Genomic DNA, 13,422 nt, shown 5'->3' with positions numbered 1-13,422 from the left:
TCCATCTGTAGAAAGTGGGCAATGAATATGCAACTGTCTGTGGATAAAGAGTGTTCAGGGAATACTATTGAATTATATGGATGAAGTTTTAAGATTTTCAACTATGGAAAGTCAGTATTTTTCACAGCCTCTTTAACACTAAAGGTATTTTAGTGCATCCACTCTAGAAATACTACACCGCTAGTATTGTATACTGCATCTTACTTGATCCGTGACTCTCCACTGTCAAAAAGCTTCACTCGTACAACAAGATCATTGGCCCCTGCCCACCAGGGTGTGTGCGCCGGTGACGCCCAAATGGCCACTCAGACACTGGCCTGAATCATTAATGACCCTTTTGCACATGGCGTGGCATGGTGAAATGACATAGGGTTTCTGTGAGGGACCGGGCACGGGGACTCTGAGCTTTAAAAAATTAAAAGCAGACTGACAGTCTGGGAGGTGAAGATGCGTCTGGCTCTGGGATTTTGTGGACAGTTTGCAAAGGCAACCTTTTCTTCTCATGTTGGGCACCATATTGAGGTAAGAAGGGTTGTTTTTTGCACTGTGGCGAGGTAGCAAGGCTGATGCTTTTGTAGTCCTTTTTTCCAACTGCTTTGGGTTTTTTCAGTCAGAAGGTTTCATGTTGTGTGAGCATGAACCAGGCGATATGGCACTTCTGTCATTTATAGAAACAGTTCCTTTGATGATGGCAGAAGGAACTCTGTTAGTATCACTCCTGCACACGTAATTGCATTACTTTCGCTCCTCATCTCGGTTCATTTTTCCTCATCTTCCACACATATTTCCTCTTGTGCTTTCAAAGAACAGGATCTGGCTTCGAGGCAGGCGGTGGAGTTTGCTGAGGGGGAGAGGAGAGGAAAGTTGAGAGTTAATTAGCCTGTTACTATGCATAGCGAACGGTTTTGTATGCAGTGTTGACGTCGGTCTTTCCTATACTGTACTGAACACCTGTAATCCATTTCATTAAATAGGTCAAATCTGCACAACAGATCTCTTTTTCTTCTGTTTTATTTTGCTTTTGGTTGGAAACGCAGCTGATGTTTGTACTGTAAAATGATTTTAGCAGTGTGTATTGGCATATGCAACCTCTACACTGGCTTTTTATAAATGAGTTTACTCCGTCTGAGTTTTGACAAAAAACATGAGTATGGTCACTGGCTTGGTCAGCAGATAACATCCTTTTATTCACTTTTTAGGCATCTAGCTGACGAGCTAAAGCATTGTTTGTAACGAGCACTCAGGTAGGTGTCTCGCTCAAAGACATGGCTACAGATGGTTGTGTTATGTTTTTCAACTGCTGATGTTGGATGGAGACACCAAATCCCTCACCTTGTTCATCTTTAATCGCAGAGAACTAATTCCTCGTCTTTGTACTCTTTGCAGGCCACAGAAAACGAACCAGGTGACATGGACCTGAGTGGCTTGCCAGAGACCGCCGTTGACTCCGAGGAGGATGACGATGAGGAGGACATCGAGCGAGCGTCTGACCCCCTCATGAGCCGTGACATTGTGCGGGACTGCCTGGAGAAGGACCCCATGGACAGAACCGACGATGACATAGGTGAGCACCCAGTTGGGGGTTTTATTGTGTTTTTTTGTTTGTGCTGTAAGTTCTGAAAGAGCTTTTAATACGCTGCATGCTGCTTACGAATAGCACTATTGTGAATAAAGTTAGTTTGCCGTGCAGTGTTTACTTTAAAAATATCCAATCTATTTTTTGTGCATGCCTGAGAGTGCTGTCTTTGCAAGACTTCTTTAGAAAGGGTGTGTTTTCAAAAATATCAGTAAAAAAGCACAAGCAATGTTGTTCCCGTCTGGGACAGTACTCCTTGTCCCAATTTTAGATTCATTTGGTGCTGTGTAAAAGCCACGCCCACCTTTGTCATTTAAATCGTTCACAATAAATCTACATTTGTCTGAAGCCTATTTTGCTTTCCTGCTCTCATTTACAAGGTAGGCTTTCGAGTAATTCTCAAAGCCACATCAGGCTTGCAGTATCATATCCCTTAAAGCTATGACTCAACTCCAATGATAATGATAGGCATGTTTTAAAAAAAGAAAAAGAAACATACACACTCTCAAAGCTTAGCTACAGATGTGGACTTGGGGAGGATGATGCACTGGATGTAGAGAATGAGGGCCAACCATTCTCCCCCTCCCCCCTTTCGCTGATCCCCCCGCAGTACACCACTCCCTCTGCCAGCAGGCTTTTCTAGGTCACTCTGGCACATCCTCTCCCCTCACCTCTCCCAGCACATTAAACTTTCATTGCTTCCGCAGCTTCACACACAAGGCTGTTGCCATGCCAAGCACAGGTCAGCCAGTAAGCCAGACTGCTGATGGCCAGCCAGGAGGGGATAGTTGGTTGGTAGATGGCGAGAGATGGGTATTTTCCTACTTTGGACCTCAGAGTAGGGTGCTACAGAATGTCTGGAGATAATATATAGCATTTCCCTTGGTGACACCTTCACTCAAATACATCCAATATTAAAGCCATTCACTCAAAATCGGGTAAAGGGTATTTTAATAATTGATTAATCATGTTAGTCAGCAGAAATGCCAAACCTTTGATAGTTCCCGCTTTTCAAATGTCAGGATCTGTTGCTTGTCTTTGTCATGAACTAAATATGTATGTTTGTCGAATAAAACAAGTCATTTGGGCATTTTTTAAAACTATTTTCTGATTGAAGTAATCAAGGACATAATAGGCAGATTAGCCCTAAATGTCATTTTCAATGCTTCCAAGTCTGATCCATTACACTTGATCAGAGCACTACATGTGGTTTCAGTTTTAGTGTCTGCAATGGCTTCCCTTGAAAGTTATATCAATGGAATTGATATTTGGTTTTATAGTTCTCCAGATAAGGATTCCTCTGTTGGCTATTCACTGTGGTGATGATCCATTTTGATGCTTCGCCTCCAGCTCGTGCCTTTATTGGCTGGATGTGAGGGCAATGCAGGCTTGCCAAGAGCGCTGCCTGCCCTCTATTCTCCTCTGGGTGTCAAAACTCTGTTTGCTCTTTTTTTTTCCTAAATCTCCTCCACTTCTTCCGCTGTCTCTCCTCTGTCCCTCTCACAGAGCAATTACTGGAGTTCATGCATCAGCTGCCAGCATTTGCCAACATGACCATGTCAGTGAGGAGGGAACTCTGCGCCGTCATGGTTTTCGCTGTGGTGGAACGTGCCGGCACCATCGTTCTCAATGATGGAGAGGAGGTGTGTGTTGGTGCATATTTACGCACACATAAGCCCTGTCTTGTGACTTTGTCTTGCCTTTAATTATATTTATATATGTGTGTGTGTGTCTGTCGAGGAACTGAACCTTAGTCTCACCCCTTCACACCAATGAATCTTTTGTCTTCCATTTAATGTTTTTTTCTGCTCTATTAAATCTGAATGGCAGACAACCAGCATGCCTGATCTAGGATCCCTTAGGCAACTAAAGCAGGCATCACTTATACTCTCTCTCTCTCTCTCTCTCTCTCTGTGGTAAAGACATAACATGACTTACAACGAAGAAAATTTGATTGTTGTTTTTGCTACGATGCACTCAAACAATAAAGAGCAGACCTTGCCTTGAAGGGCTGGTCACTTTAGTAAATGTCTGGTCACAGAGAATGCAGGGGTTCAGTGAGCATATTGTTGCTGTCGGGGTAAAATATGTGAATCTCTTAAATGTCAGCTTTTCAGGAATTCTTGGAAACATCCTTATTTTCACGTAATCCCTTAAAAAGATTTAAAAAAATTCATTTCAATCAAGCGTGTATGACTTGGAACAATACTTTGACTGGATTGCATCTTCACATTCTGGTTGTGTTTTGCTGGGCAGCTCTGATAATCTTGTGCTATTATTATATTCCTCTGAGGGAAGTAAAACACCATCCGTTAGTGCAGCAGTCCCCTTGTAGTTCCTGCATATTGTTCTTTTTGAAAAATATCTTTGACTCTTTAAGGGACACCAGCTGTTCGGAATATTACTTGACTGAACTTAATCTGATCTAAAAAGTTATTATTGTTGTTGCGTTTCCTTTTTCCAACACTTTCTTTTCTTTTTGTTCTCTTTTCTTCCAACATCTAACTACTATAATTACGTGTTTGTTCGGCTCCAGCTTGACTCGTGGTCGGTGATTCTGAACGGTTCGGTGGAGGTGACGTACCCTGAGGGTCGGACAGAAATCCTATGTATGGGGAACAGTTTTGGGGTGTCACCAACCATGGAGAAGGAATACATGAAGGGCGTGATGAAGACCAAGGTGGATGACTGCCAGGTAGGCTCTTTGCTGTAAATGTTCCTGCATAGTATCATGGGATTAGGGTTAGCAGGTCTATTTCATCTGCATCTTAGTGTGAAGAGCCTGGCAAGAACCCTGATACCCTATGATATTAAATCCCAAAAATGAATAAAAACATTGTTTAAAAAAAGAAAAACAAAATCCCACTGTGACCCACTTCATGCAGGCATTGTTTTCACTCATGACAATGCGAATTGCTTTGGGCGATAGCATCCACTTAAATGTAAGTAACAACCATTTTCCAAAGAAAATAGGCCAGCACATGTAAAGAGCAATGACATGTTTTTAGTCCTTCTAATCATCAGGAGCTGAGCTCAGCGGCTGGGATGAGACAATCTTTGCTTCTAATTAGTGATAACCAATTTTTCATAATTTATCAGTGGGGATAGTAGTTTAGTTGCCATGCAAAGATTCTTTCTAACCAGCTGCTGTCAGTTGTATCAATTTAACTTTTAATCTGTGTCTCTTAGAGATTTGCTGATCTCTGATCAAATGATGGTTCAAGAATTAGTGGGATTTAGTAACACACATATCATACATGTAACTGCAATACTATTAAGCAGGTAGCATCAATATATTTTTTAAGTTTGAGTCAATATGTTTCAAATCTGTCTCTAACTCTTGTTTGATCTTGTCTTGTCCAGTTTGTGTGCATAGCACAGCAGGACTACTGCTGCATCCTCAACCAGGTGGAGAAGAACATGCAGAAGGTAGAAGAGGAAGGGGAGATCGTTATGGTGAAGGAACACCGCGAACTGGACCGCACTGGCACCAGGAAAGGACATATCGTCATTAAGGTGACAAATCAACACTCAGCAAATTTACATTTTCAAAAAAAGAATTAAAAGAATTAGGAGGGCTCAAAAGAGACCCGATTCATTCAACAGCCAACCAAATAAGTAAGGCAAGGCAGCTTTATTTGTATAGCACATTTCAGCAACAGGGCAATTCAAAGTGCTTTACATAAAACATTAAAGAGCAGTTAAAAACGATAAAAAATTAAAAACAGATAAAATACGAGTGACATTTACAGTACAGAAGAACTGAGAGTTGTGGCGGAGTTTGTTCCAGATATGTGAGCATAAAAACTAAATGCTGCTTCCCCCTGTTCAGTTCTGACTCTGGGGACAGCAAGCAGACCTGTCCCAGACAACCTGAGAGGTCTGGGTGGGTCATAGTGTAGCAGCAGATCAGAAATGTATTTCGGCCCTAAACCGTGCAGTGATTTATAAACCAGCAAAAGTATTTTGAAATCAGTTCTTTAAGGCACAGGAAGCCAGTGTAAAGACTTCAGAACTGGAGTGATGTGATCCACTTTCTTGGTCTAAGTACTGCTAGATATTTAAACAGATCTTTGCAAGCCAATCATGTTGCATGAATGGGTATTTTAAACACATTACACCATCATTTTAAACCTCAGGGCACATCGGAGCGTCTCACCATGCACCTGGTGGAGGAACACTCAGTGGTGGATCCCACCTACATCGAGGACTTCCTGTTGACCTACAGGACCTTCCTCTCCAGCCCCATGGTCGTGGGCAAGAAGCTCCTGGAGTGGTTCCACGACCCCAGTCTCAGGGACAAGGTACGGGTGTTTGTACCACTGTACATCTGCGTGAACTGATTAATTCATTTAAATATTAATTAGAGACAGAATGTCTGATCTATATACTGCATATATTACACGCAATTGAATAGACAACTTGCATGAAAGTGTAGACACTCAAACACCCCTAAGCAGAGATCTTCCATGAACCCATAGCCATTTTAAGGTCAGGATGTAAACTACATAATACATGCACTGCTAGTCAACCGGTAAACTGTATATTGATCCGTGTTGATGATGTGATTGCTCCAGGTTACACGGGTAGTCTTGCTGTGGGTAAACAATCACTTTAATGACTTTGAGGGTGACCCTCCCATGACTCACTTTCTGGAAGAGTTTGAAAACAATCTGGAGAAAGAAGTAAGTAGAACCACTTACACAGGGATGACTCACGTGCAAAAATTTATTTTGTGTATGCCTTTTACTGCATTTTCCTCACGTGTCATATTTTTTTCCAGAAAATGTGTGGGCACCTCAGACTGTTAAATATAGCGTGTGCTGCTAAAGCCAAGCCACGGCTGGTGACGCTGACCAAGCCTTCTAGGGACTCTCCACTGGCCTTCAGCCTTCTCGGAGGTCAGGAGAAAGGTTTCCGCATCTTCATTGATGCCGTGGAGCCTGGGAGCAAGGCAGCAGAAGTCGGCCTTAAGCGTGGGGATCAGGTAAAATATCTTCCTCAGACAGAGTACATTAATTCTGCTGTAAGAAAGTGTCTGCAGTTTGTTAAAATCTTGGGATTTCCTCTTCCTGTTGGCAACTGTAGGGAGGGAAACTGTAAATGCAGCTGCACATAGCCTTCAACTTAATCAAGTTTTTTTTTTTGTCTTTAGGCTACAACTGTGAGCAGAAATCACTTTTGTCACAGACCAGCACTTGAACTGATCTTTTTTTCTCGTTTTGGAAGTCCCTTTTTGTTGTGAAATTGGTTTTACATTTTGCTCTAACTTGCATCAAAAGTTGTTGTTTTTTTTAAAGTCTTAAATTGAATTTGCCAGTAGCTGCAGCCACCCTGTGTTGGCTTTCTCCTCGCAACTTGACTTCTCAACCATTTTCACACTCTGCAGGCCTCAGGGCTTTAAGCAAAGTCCCTTAATCCTTGAAACCATCTTAAGAGTGTCTGGATGCAAGTTAAGCCCTCTTGACTCCAAACATCCTCTGCAGCTGTTTTCCAAAAAGGAAGCGGAGAAGCTGGCATCCTTGGAAGCATTCATTCTCTCATGCCATGCTCACACCTTCTGTTTTTTTTTTACTGCTTCAGTTACGGTCATCATTCAATCAGGACCTATATATATACATATATATATATATATATATATATATATATATAATTTCCGAGCTTTAGTATTAGAGGTAAACTCCATGCAACGTCTTTCTAATCGCTGCTGATCCCAAAACAGACGTTTGGTCATCTAAGTCAGTGTTAACCGGCTTCACGGTAACAGAGGATGGCCTGTACTTAAGTTACAGTCAAAGGTGACTTCCTCTTCCACTAAAGAGGAAGCAGTGAAGGCTGGTTAGCAGATTGTGTTAAAATGCAAATATCCTGCTCACATACTGGAGGTCAAACTGTTAAGACAATTTGAATGTGACATGGACAATTAACATTCATGTCAAAACCATGTGCTGGGCTAAATGTCATGATGTATAACATGCCAGAGGATTGCCTCTATGTTCACTGGATAAAATATGTAGTTTAGAGATCATTCCTGAACTTATACATTAGTTCAAGGCTCAGCACCTTTCTTCACAGATCCAAGATTGAATGCAGTTCAGTACTGTGACAACTGAGACAGAAAAGACATTTGAGTAGTTTACTGGCAGATTTTTCTTGCTCACCACTGCAGCAATTCGACTGTTAAATCTACATGCGTATGTTAGGACCAGGTAGCCATAGCTTTAGATTTGGTTCATGTTATTCGAGAGTAATGAGGTCAATATTATGGACTGTTTGGTCAAATACACCTGATATATTTCTTCTTTTTTTCTTTCTGCAGATCTTGGAGGTCAATGGGCAGAACTTTGAGAATGTCCAGCTCAACAAAGCCAACGAGATTCTGAAGAACAACACCCACTTGTCCATAACTGTGAAAACGAACCTTTTAGGTAAGGTTTCATCATATTTATGAGACACACCTTGTTAGCATTTTGTAGAAAGGGGGAGTGGGGGGGGAGTGAGCGGTCGCGAGATGATTAAACCTATTTCTTGAATACAAAATGATTTCTGACTTTTCTCAAATCGTTGCTCTTTTCTTGTGAATTAAAAATAAAGGAGGAGGGGTCGCAAGTAGACATTGCTTCCTTTTAAAACATCACAAACCAAATGCTTTGGGAACTGGTGTATTTATTTAATCAATTATAGCCAAACTTAATACTTTAAACAAAGAGAATCCTATTATTACTGAAAGAATAGAGAGTGAGTGACTGGGGAAAAAATCCTTTAGTAGCATCACTGAATGATCTTCACAGTATTTTCATTAACCCAAAACAACATGTATCCTAATTATTTTCACTGAATTTTGCATTTTGGGTGTTTTATTCAATTTCATAGCATTTTAATTTTTTTTTCTTCAATTCTTTCAAAACAGCATCCTGACTAAACTTTGACATTAACAGTCTGTGATCCACTCGACATCCTCTGATCTTAACAGTTACTCAAAATAATTAATAGTTTCTGCTTTTGTTTTTTTACTAACAAAATTAGGTATAATGTCATATACATTAGATTTATTGACCATGGATACAATAAAATAAAAACCCCTGAAAAAAGTGCCAAAAACGTTTACAAAAAGAATCAAACGCATCGAAGAAAGTGACAAAAACAGCGGGGTAAGAAAGCAACAAAAAAAGTTTTCAAAAAACATTTACAATTTTGACCCGGAAGGACAACAAGTTCATGGTCTACAGGAAGACAACACAAGGGTTAATACAAAGAATTTGCCCTTTTACCAAATGTTTGTCTCCTTCCTCCTTTTGTCCAGTGTTTAAAGAGCTGCTAACCAGGCCAGAACAAGACCACGATTTGGATGGTGAGGAGGAACATGACAGAAAGAACGGTGCGCCCCACCTTCCAAAGATCGGAGACATCAAGAAGGCCAGTCGCTACTCCATCCCCGACCTGGCAGTGGACGTGGAGCAGGTGATGGGCCTGGAGAAGGTCAGCAAGAAAGCAAAGGCCAACTCGGTGGGAGGACGCAACAAACTGAAGAAGATCTTCGACAAGACACTCACCAGCATCCTGCCTCCTAAACCATACAAGTAATAACACCATGTGGATTGTAACTTTTTATCAGGGCAATAATTGTACCTTATCGTAAAAGCTGCACAAGATAGCTTTTGGTTTATGGTTTATTGGTTTATTTGATAGGGACCATGCATATTTATGATCATAGTTGTATAAAAAAACAGTAAAAAATAACTAACTACTTTTCATCTGCAGTCCCTAGGCAGGTGACATACGTAGGACTAACATAGAGACAGCCAGCAGTCCCACAGTACTCATTCACTATAAATTAAAAGGTACACATAATGGTGACATATACATTGATAAAACAAACAAAACAAACCAAAAATACATGATGACAAAGACGTTATTCATCCACCTCTATACTGCATTCAATTTAACAGTGAAAGTGTATGGGTGATGAACTATGTGACAGTTAAAAGTGAGTGCATCTCTGGTTTTCTAGGAGCGAAGTGAGTGAGTGAGTTTTAAAGGTGTTGAATGTAGGACACGCTCTTATTGGGAGGGGCAAGCTATTCCAGAGTTTACCTCCTATTATTGACAATACGTTTTGTCCAGAAGTGGTGCGTCTAAATGGTATCACATAGTCCCCTTTTACAGAGGCGTGTACTACACGTGTACTACCTCGGCTTTCAAGTCTTTGGAAAAAGCCATGCAGCGGAGGGGTGGCAAGATTATGTAACACTTTATATACCAAACAAGCATACTTGAAATGTTTGAAATTATCTTGTTGTTTTTCATGTTGACCGTTCTAGATGGCATTGAGCCAATTTGAACTGATTGGGCTCCTTGTTGCTACCTTATCCAAATTGTAAAAGCTCCGAAAGTTTTTCCTGTCATTGCGACCTGCTGCTCTGATTCAATCAATCAAGGACCCGCTGAGCTGCATCAGACATATCTTGATGCATCTCATCTCGTTGTCAGTTTAGTTACCAGATGAAAGTTCAAACAATCCCCCCAGTGATAAAATATGTGACCTTTGCTGTGTGTGGTAGCGCCAATGCTCGTTTTCCCTGAAGCTTAATAAGCCTAATATTATGTTTTATAAAAATATCTGAATATCGCTTAATTTCTTCGCCTCCACTGTGAATAATGACAGGCTCAGACAAATTCTTAATATAAACTCTGATTGTAGAGAGCTGAGATAAATTATAAATAAAAAAAGTAGGTTTGTAAAGTTTAGTTTTCCGGTGTGCCAATACTGAGTTTTTGTAACTAGCTCCTGAGGACAGTGGGATTCTTGTTCAGTTTTTAATCTTAATGATCTAGCACCAGGTTCAGCTTTCAGATTGATATTTCTGTTCAGCGACCCAGATGTGAAACTGTCACAGCACACATCACCAAATATTAGTTCTAAAAAGAGGGTTTATTTCTTGCAGAATATAGTCTATGGATTGCTCACCCAAAAGGTGTCTACAGCTTCCAACTCCTGCCAACACTAATATCGCCCCCTGCCTTTTGTTGACAGAACTGCTATCTCGCCCCTCCCATGCTCTCCCTCTTGTTTCCATAGTGACGTTTGCGTGGGCCAATCGCAGGACGACATCATTGTGGGGATGAAGCAGTCCAAACAGATCGCACCAGCTCTGCCCGTTAGTGGAAACCTCTCGTCTTCAAACCCAGACCTTCTGCAGTCTCACCACCGCATCCTCGACTTCAACAACCAGCCTGGTGTGTATTACATTGCTGTGTGGATATAATGTGAGGCTGGCAAGTTTGTAGCAACAAATCACTTTTTTATTTCCTTACCTTTAAACATTTGACATCATCATTGGCAATTAAGATCTAAAAAATATGATAATGCCCTGTATTAAAAGTGTTTTATTGCTAATTTGCATTAGCAGCAGTTGGAACTTTTTAATATTGAGGAACCCTAAAACGTGAAATAATAGAATACTATTCCTTTAAGCGGGTAATATGGATATGCTATGTTACAGCATGCTGATATAGATTGTGATATGCTCAAATTAGAAACCAGGTGACAAAACAATCTCACCTCAATGTCTGTTTAGTAGCTGTTTGTAGTAGCTTTCGATCATAACACATGAACTTCATCAGCAGGTGGAGTTAGCCCAGTTTGTCAATTGCGGTTTACAAGGTCAAAGATGAACTTAACTTAATTGAGACGCTGTTTGAAGATAAAATAACCAGGTATAAATGTCTTTGTGGGGTAATTAAACACCACATGGATTAAGTTACCTTCTCATAGTGATGCATCAAATCTGTAAATCCTTATTGCTGTAAAGAAGACCTGCTCACTGGCCGCAATGGACTAATTCAACCAGAGATGTTGATGGGATAGTTGCCTAAACAGTCTGTTACCCTACCAACTGTATAGAGCCACTGATAGAAATATGGTTTCTGTATTTCTATCTTCATTAACTCCTGTCCATCACATGGTGTTTGTGTTTTCCCAGTCCCAGTCATACTGAGTGAGTATCTTTCTCTCCCTGTGTTCCTGCTTCTCCTAGAACATTCGTGCTTTTGTCAATGCTGTCAGCCTCTTTGTCAGACTTACAGACATTAATCAGCTGCTGTACTTTAGTTTGTACGCGTAACATAAACTCAGTTAATCTGCATTGGTGCTTGTCACGCTAATCGAATCAAGCTAACAGCATTGCGCTGACTGCTGACCTTTTACATTTTCTGAGGGCACATGGGTATTAGTTTGTATTTAATGGAGATTTTGGGTCATATGATTGGTGGGGTTGTGTTTCTGATCAAACTAATAAATGATGGGAAATGAGGTTTGCGGGTGATGTCCCAAAGATGCTGGGAGGATGGAATGGCTCTTGATATATCTTGTAAAACAAACGGCAAAAAATCATTGCCATTACTTTCATAATGAGATTTGAAAAATCTCACAGTAAAAACAACGCTGATAAATAAACAGTTATCCTCATTATGTGTTCTGTTCATCCCCAGATATGTCGGACCAGGTATTACGAGTCTTCAAGGCAGACCAGCAGTCTCGATACATTATGATCGGGAAGGACACGACGGCGAAGGAGGTTGTGGCTCAGGCTATCAGGGAGTTTGCCCTGACTGCAGCAGCAGAGGCTTATTCACTGTGTGAAGTATCCGTCACACCTGAGGGCGTCATCAAACAGAGGCGGTTGCCAGACCAGCTGTCGAAACTAGCCGACAGGATTCAACTAAGTGGCAGGTAATAACATCTTAAATTGGATGTGCTACTGTAAGTGCCACCTTTTTATGTCAGGATTAGACATAGGATTATTCTTCTTCCTAACATGAATGTTGATGTTGTAACATAATTGTGCTGCCATTCTAGCAAGGACACTGATACAACAACAAAAAATGTTTTAACCTCAAGAGACCATTCTGGTTAAATAAAGGTCAAATAACAATTAGTTTCTTGGGGCGACTGGGTAGCTCACCTGGTAGAGCGGGCGCTCCCATGTACAGAGGCTTAGTCTTGACACGGCGGCCGCAAGTTCATTCCAACCTGCGGCCCTTTGCTGCATGTCATTCCCCCCTCTCTCTCCCCTTTCCTGTCTAAGCTCTCCTATCAAATAAAGGCCGAAAATGCACACAAAAAAATCTTTAAATAATTATTAAAAAAAACAAAACCTTAATTGATCATTTAGTCTTTAAAATGAAGAACACAGGTCGGGGCTTTAAATTGCCTGTTTTGTCAAACACTCAAAAAACAAAATGTTATCAGTTTAGAATGATAAGAAATAGAGAAAATAAGTAAATCCTCTCACTAGCAAAATGTTTGCCATTGTTGCTTGATTTAAGTGAAACCAACCCCGCATCCTCCCCTATCATCAGATACTACCTAAAGAGCAACATGGAGACAGAGACGCTATGTTCAGACGAGGACGCTCAGGACCTCCTGCGAGAAGGCCAGATCTCTTTGTTACAGCTCAGCACAGTGGAGGTTGCCACTCAGCTCTCCATGCGGGCCTTTGAACTTTTCTGTGCCATCGAGCCCACTGAATACATCGACGACTTGTACAAGCTGCGCTCCAAGACGGGCTCGGCCAGCCTGAAGCGCTTCGAGGAGGCCATCAACCACGAGACCTTCTGGGTGGCCACGGAGGTGACGCGGGAGCCCAACCAGCTCAAACGCATGAAGACCGTTAAGCACTTCATCAAGATCGCCCTGCACTGCCGCGAGTGCAAGAATTTCAACTCCATGTTCGCCATCATCAGGTGAGACAGGGAATAATGAATACATGTGTAGTGAATTGGTCATTTGGTCCAAGTCGCCATGCCCATGCTTAACAGTATGTCTCTCTCCCCCCCGTTTTACA

The 13,422-nt window shown here is 41.3% G+C and overlaps 1 protein-coding gene across 10 annotated transcripts in view; it reads left to right on the top strand.

Annotated features, from left to right (window-relative positions):
* Positions 1-13,422, top strand: part of rapgef2b (Rap guanine nucleotide exchange factor 2b) — a 117,468-nt gene that overhangs the window by 88,261 nt on the left and 15,785 nt on the right. For 8 of the 10 annotated variants that reach the window (XM_078260127.1, XM_078260123.1, XM_078260124.1 and 5 more), the window contains 13 exons: positions 1,387-1,564; positions 3,083-3,219; positions 4,113-4,271; positions 4,940-5,092; positions 5,716-5,880; positions 6,154-6,261; positions 6,360-6,563; positions 7,896-8,004; positions 8,880-9,156; positions 10,656-10,813; positions 11,560-11,574; positions 12,068-12,308; positions 12,938-13,321. In XM_078260127.1, coding sequence (XP_078116253.1) covers positions 1,387-1,564; positions 3,083-3,219; positions 4,113-4,271; positions 4,940-5,092; positions 5,716-5,880; positions 6,154-6,261; positions 6,360-6,563; positions 7,896-8,004; positions 8,880-9,156; positions 10,656-10,813; positions 11,560-11,574; positions 12,068-12,308; positions 12,938-13,321 — 2,288 coding nt within the window. The remainder of the gene's footprint in view (positions 1-1,386; positions 1,565-3,082; positions 3,220-4,112; positions 4,272-4,939; positions 5,093-5,715; positions 5,881-6,153; positions 6,262-6,359; positions 6,564-7,895; positions 8,005-8,879; positions 9,157-10,655; positions 10,814-11,559; positions 11,575-12,067; positions 12,309-12,937; positions 13,322-13,422) is intronic. The other 2 variants (XM_078260125.1, XM_078260120.1) reach the window with 1 other exon arrangement.

The sequence above is a fragment of the Sander vitreus genome, chromosome 10, assembly GCF_031162955.1.
Source record: "Sander vitreus isolate 19-12246 chromosome 10, sanVit1, whole genome shotgun sequence".
NCBI classification, from domain to species: domain Eukaryota; kingdom Metazoa; phylum Chordata; class Actinopteri; order Perciformes; family Percidae; genus Sander; species Sander vitreus.
Note: the sequence above shows the minus strand (reverse complement) of the source record. Positions and strands in the feature narration are given on the sequence as shown.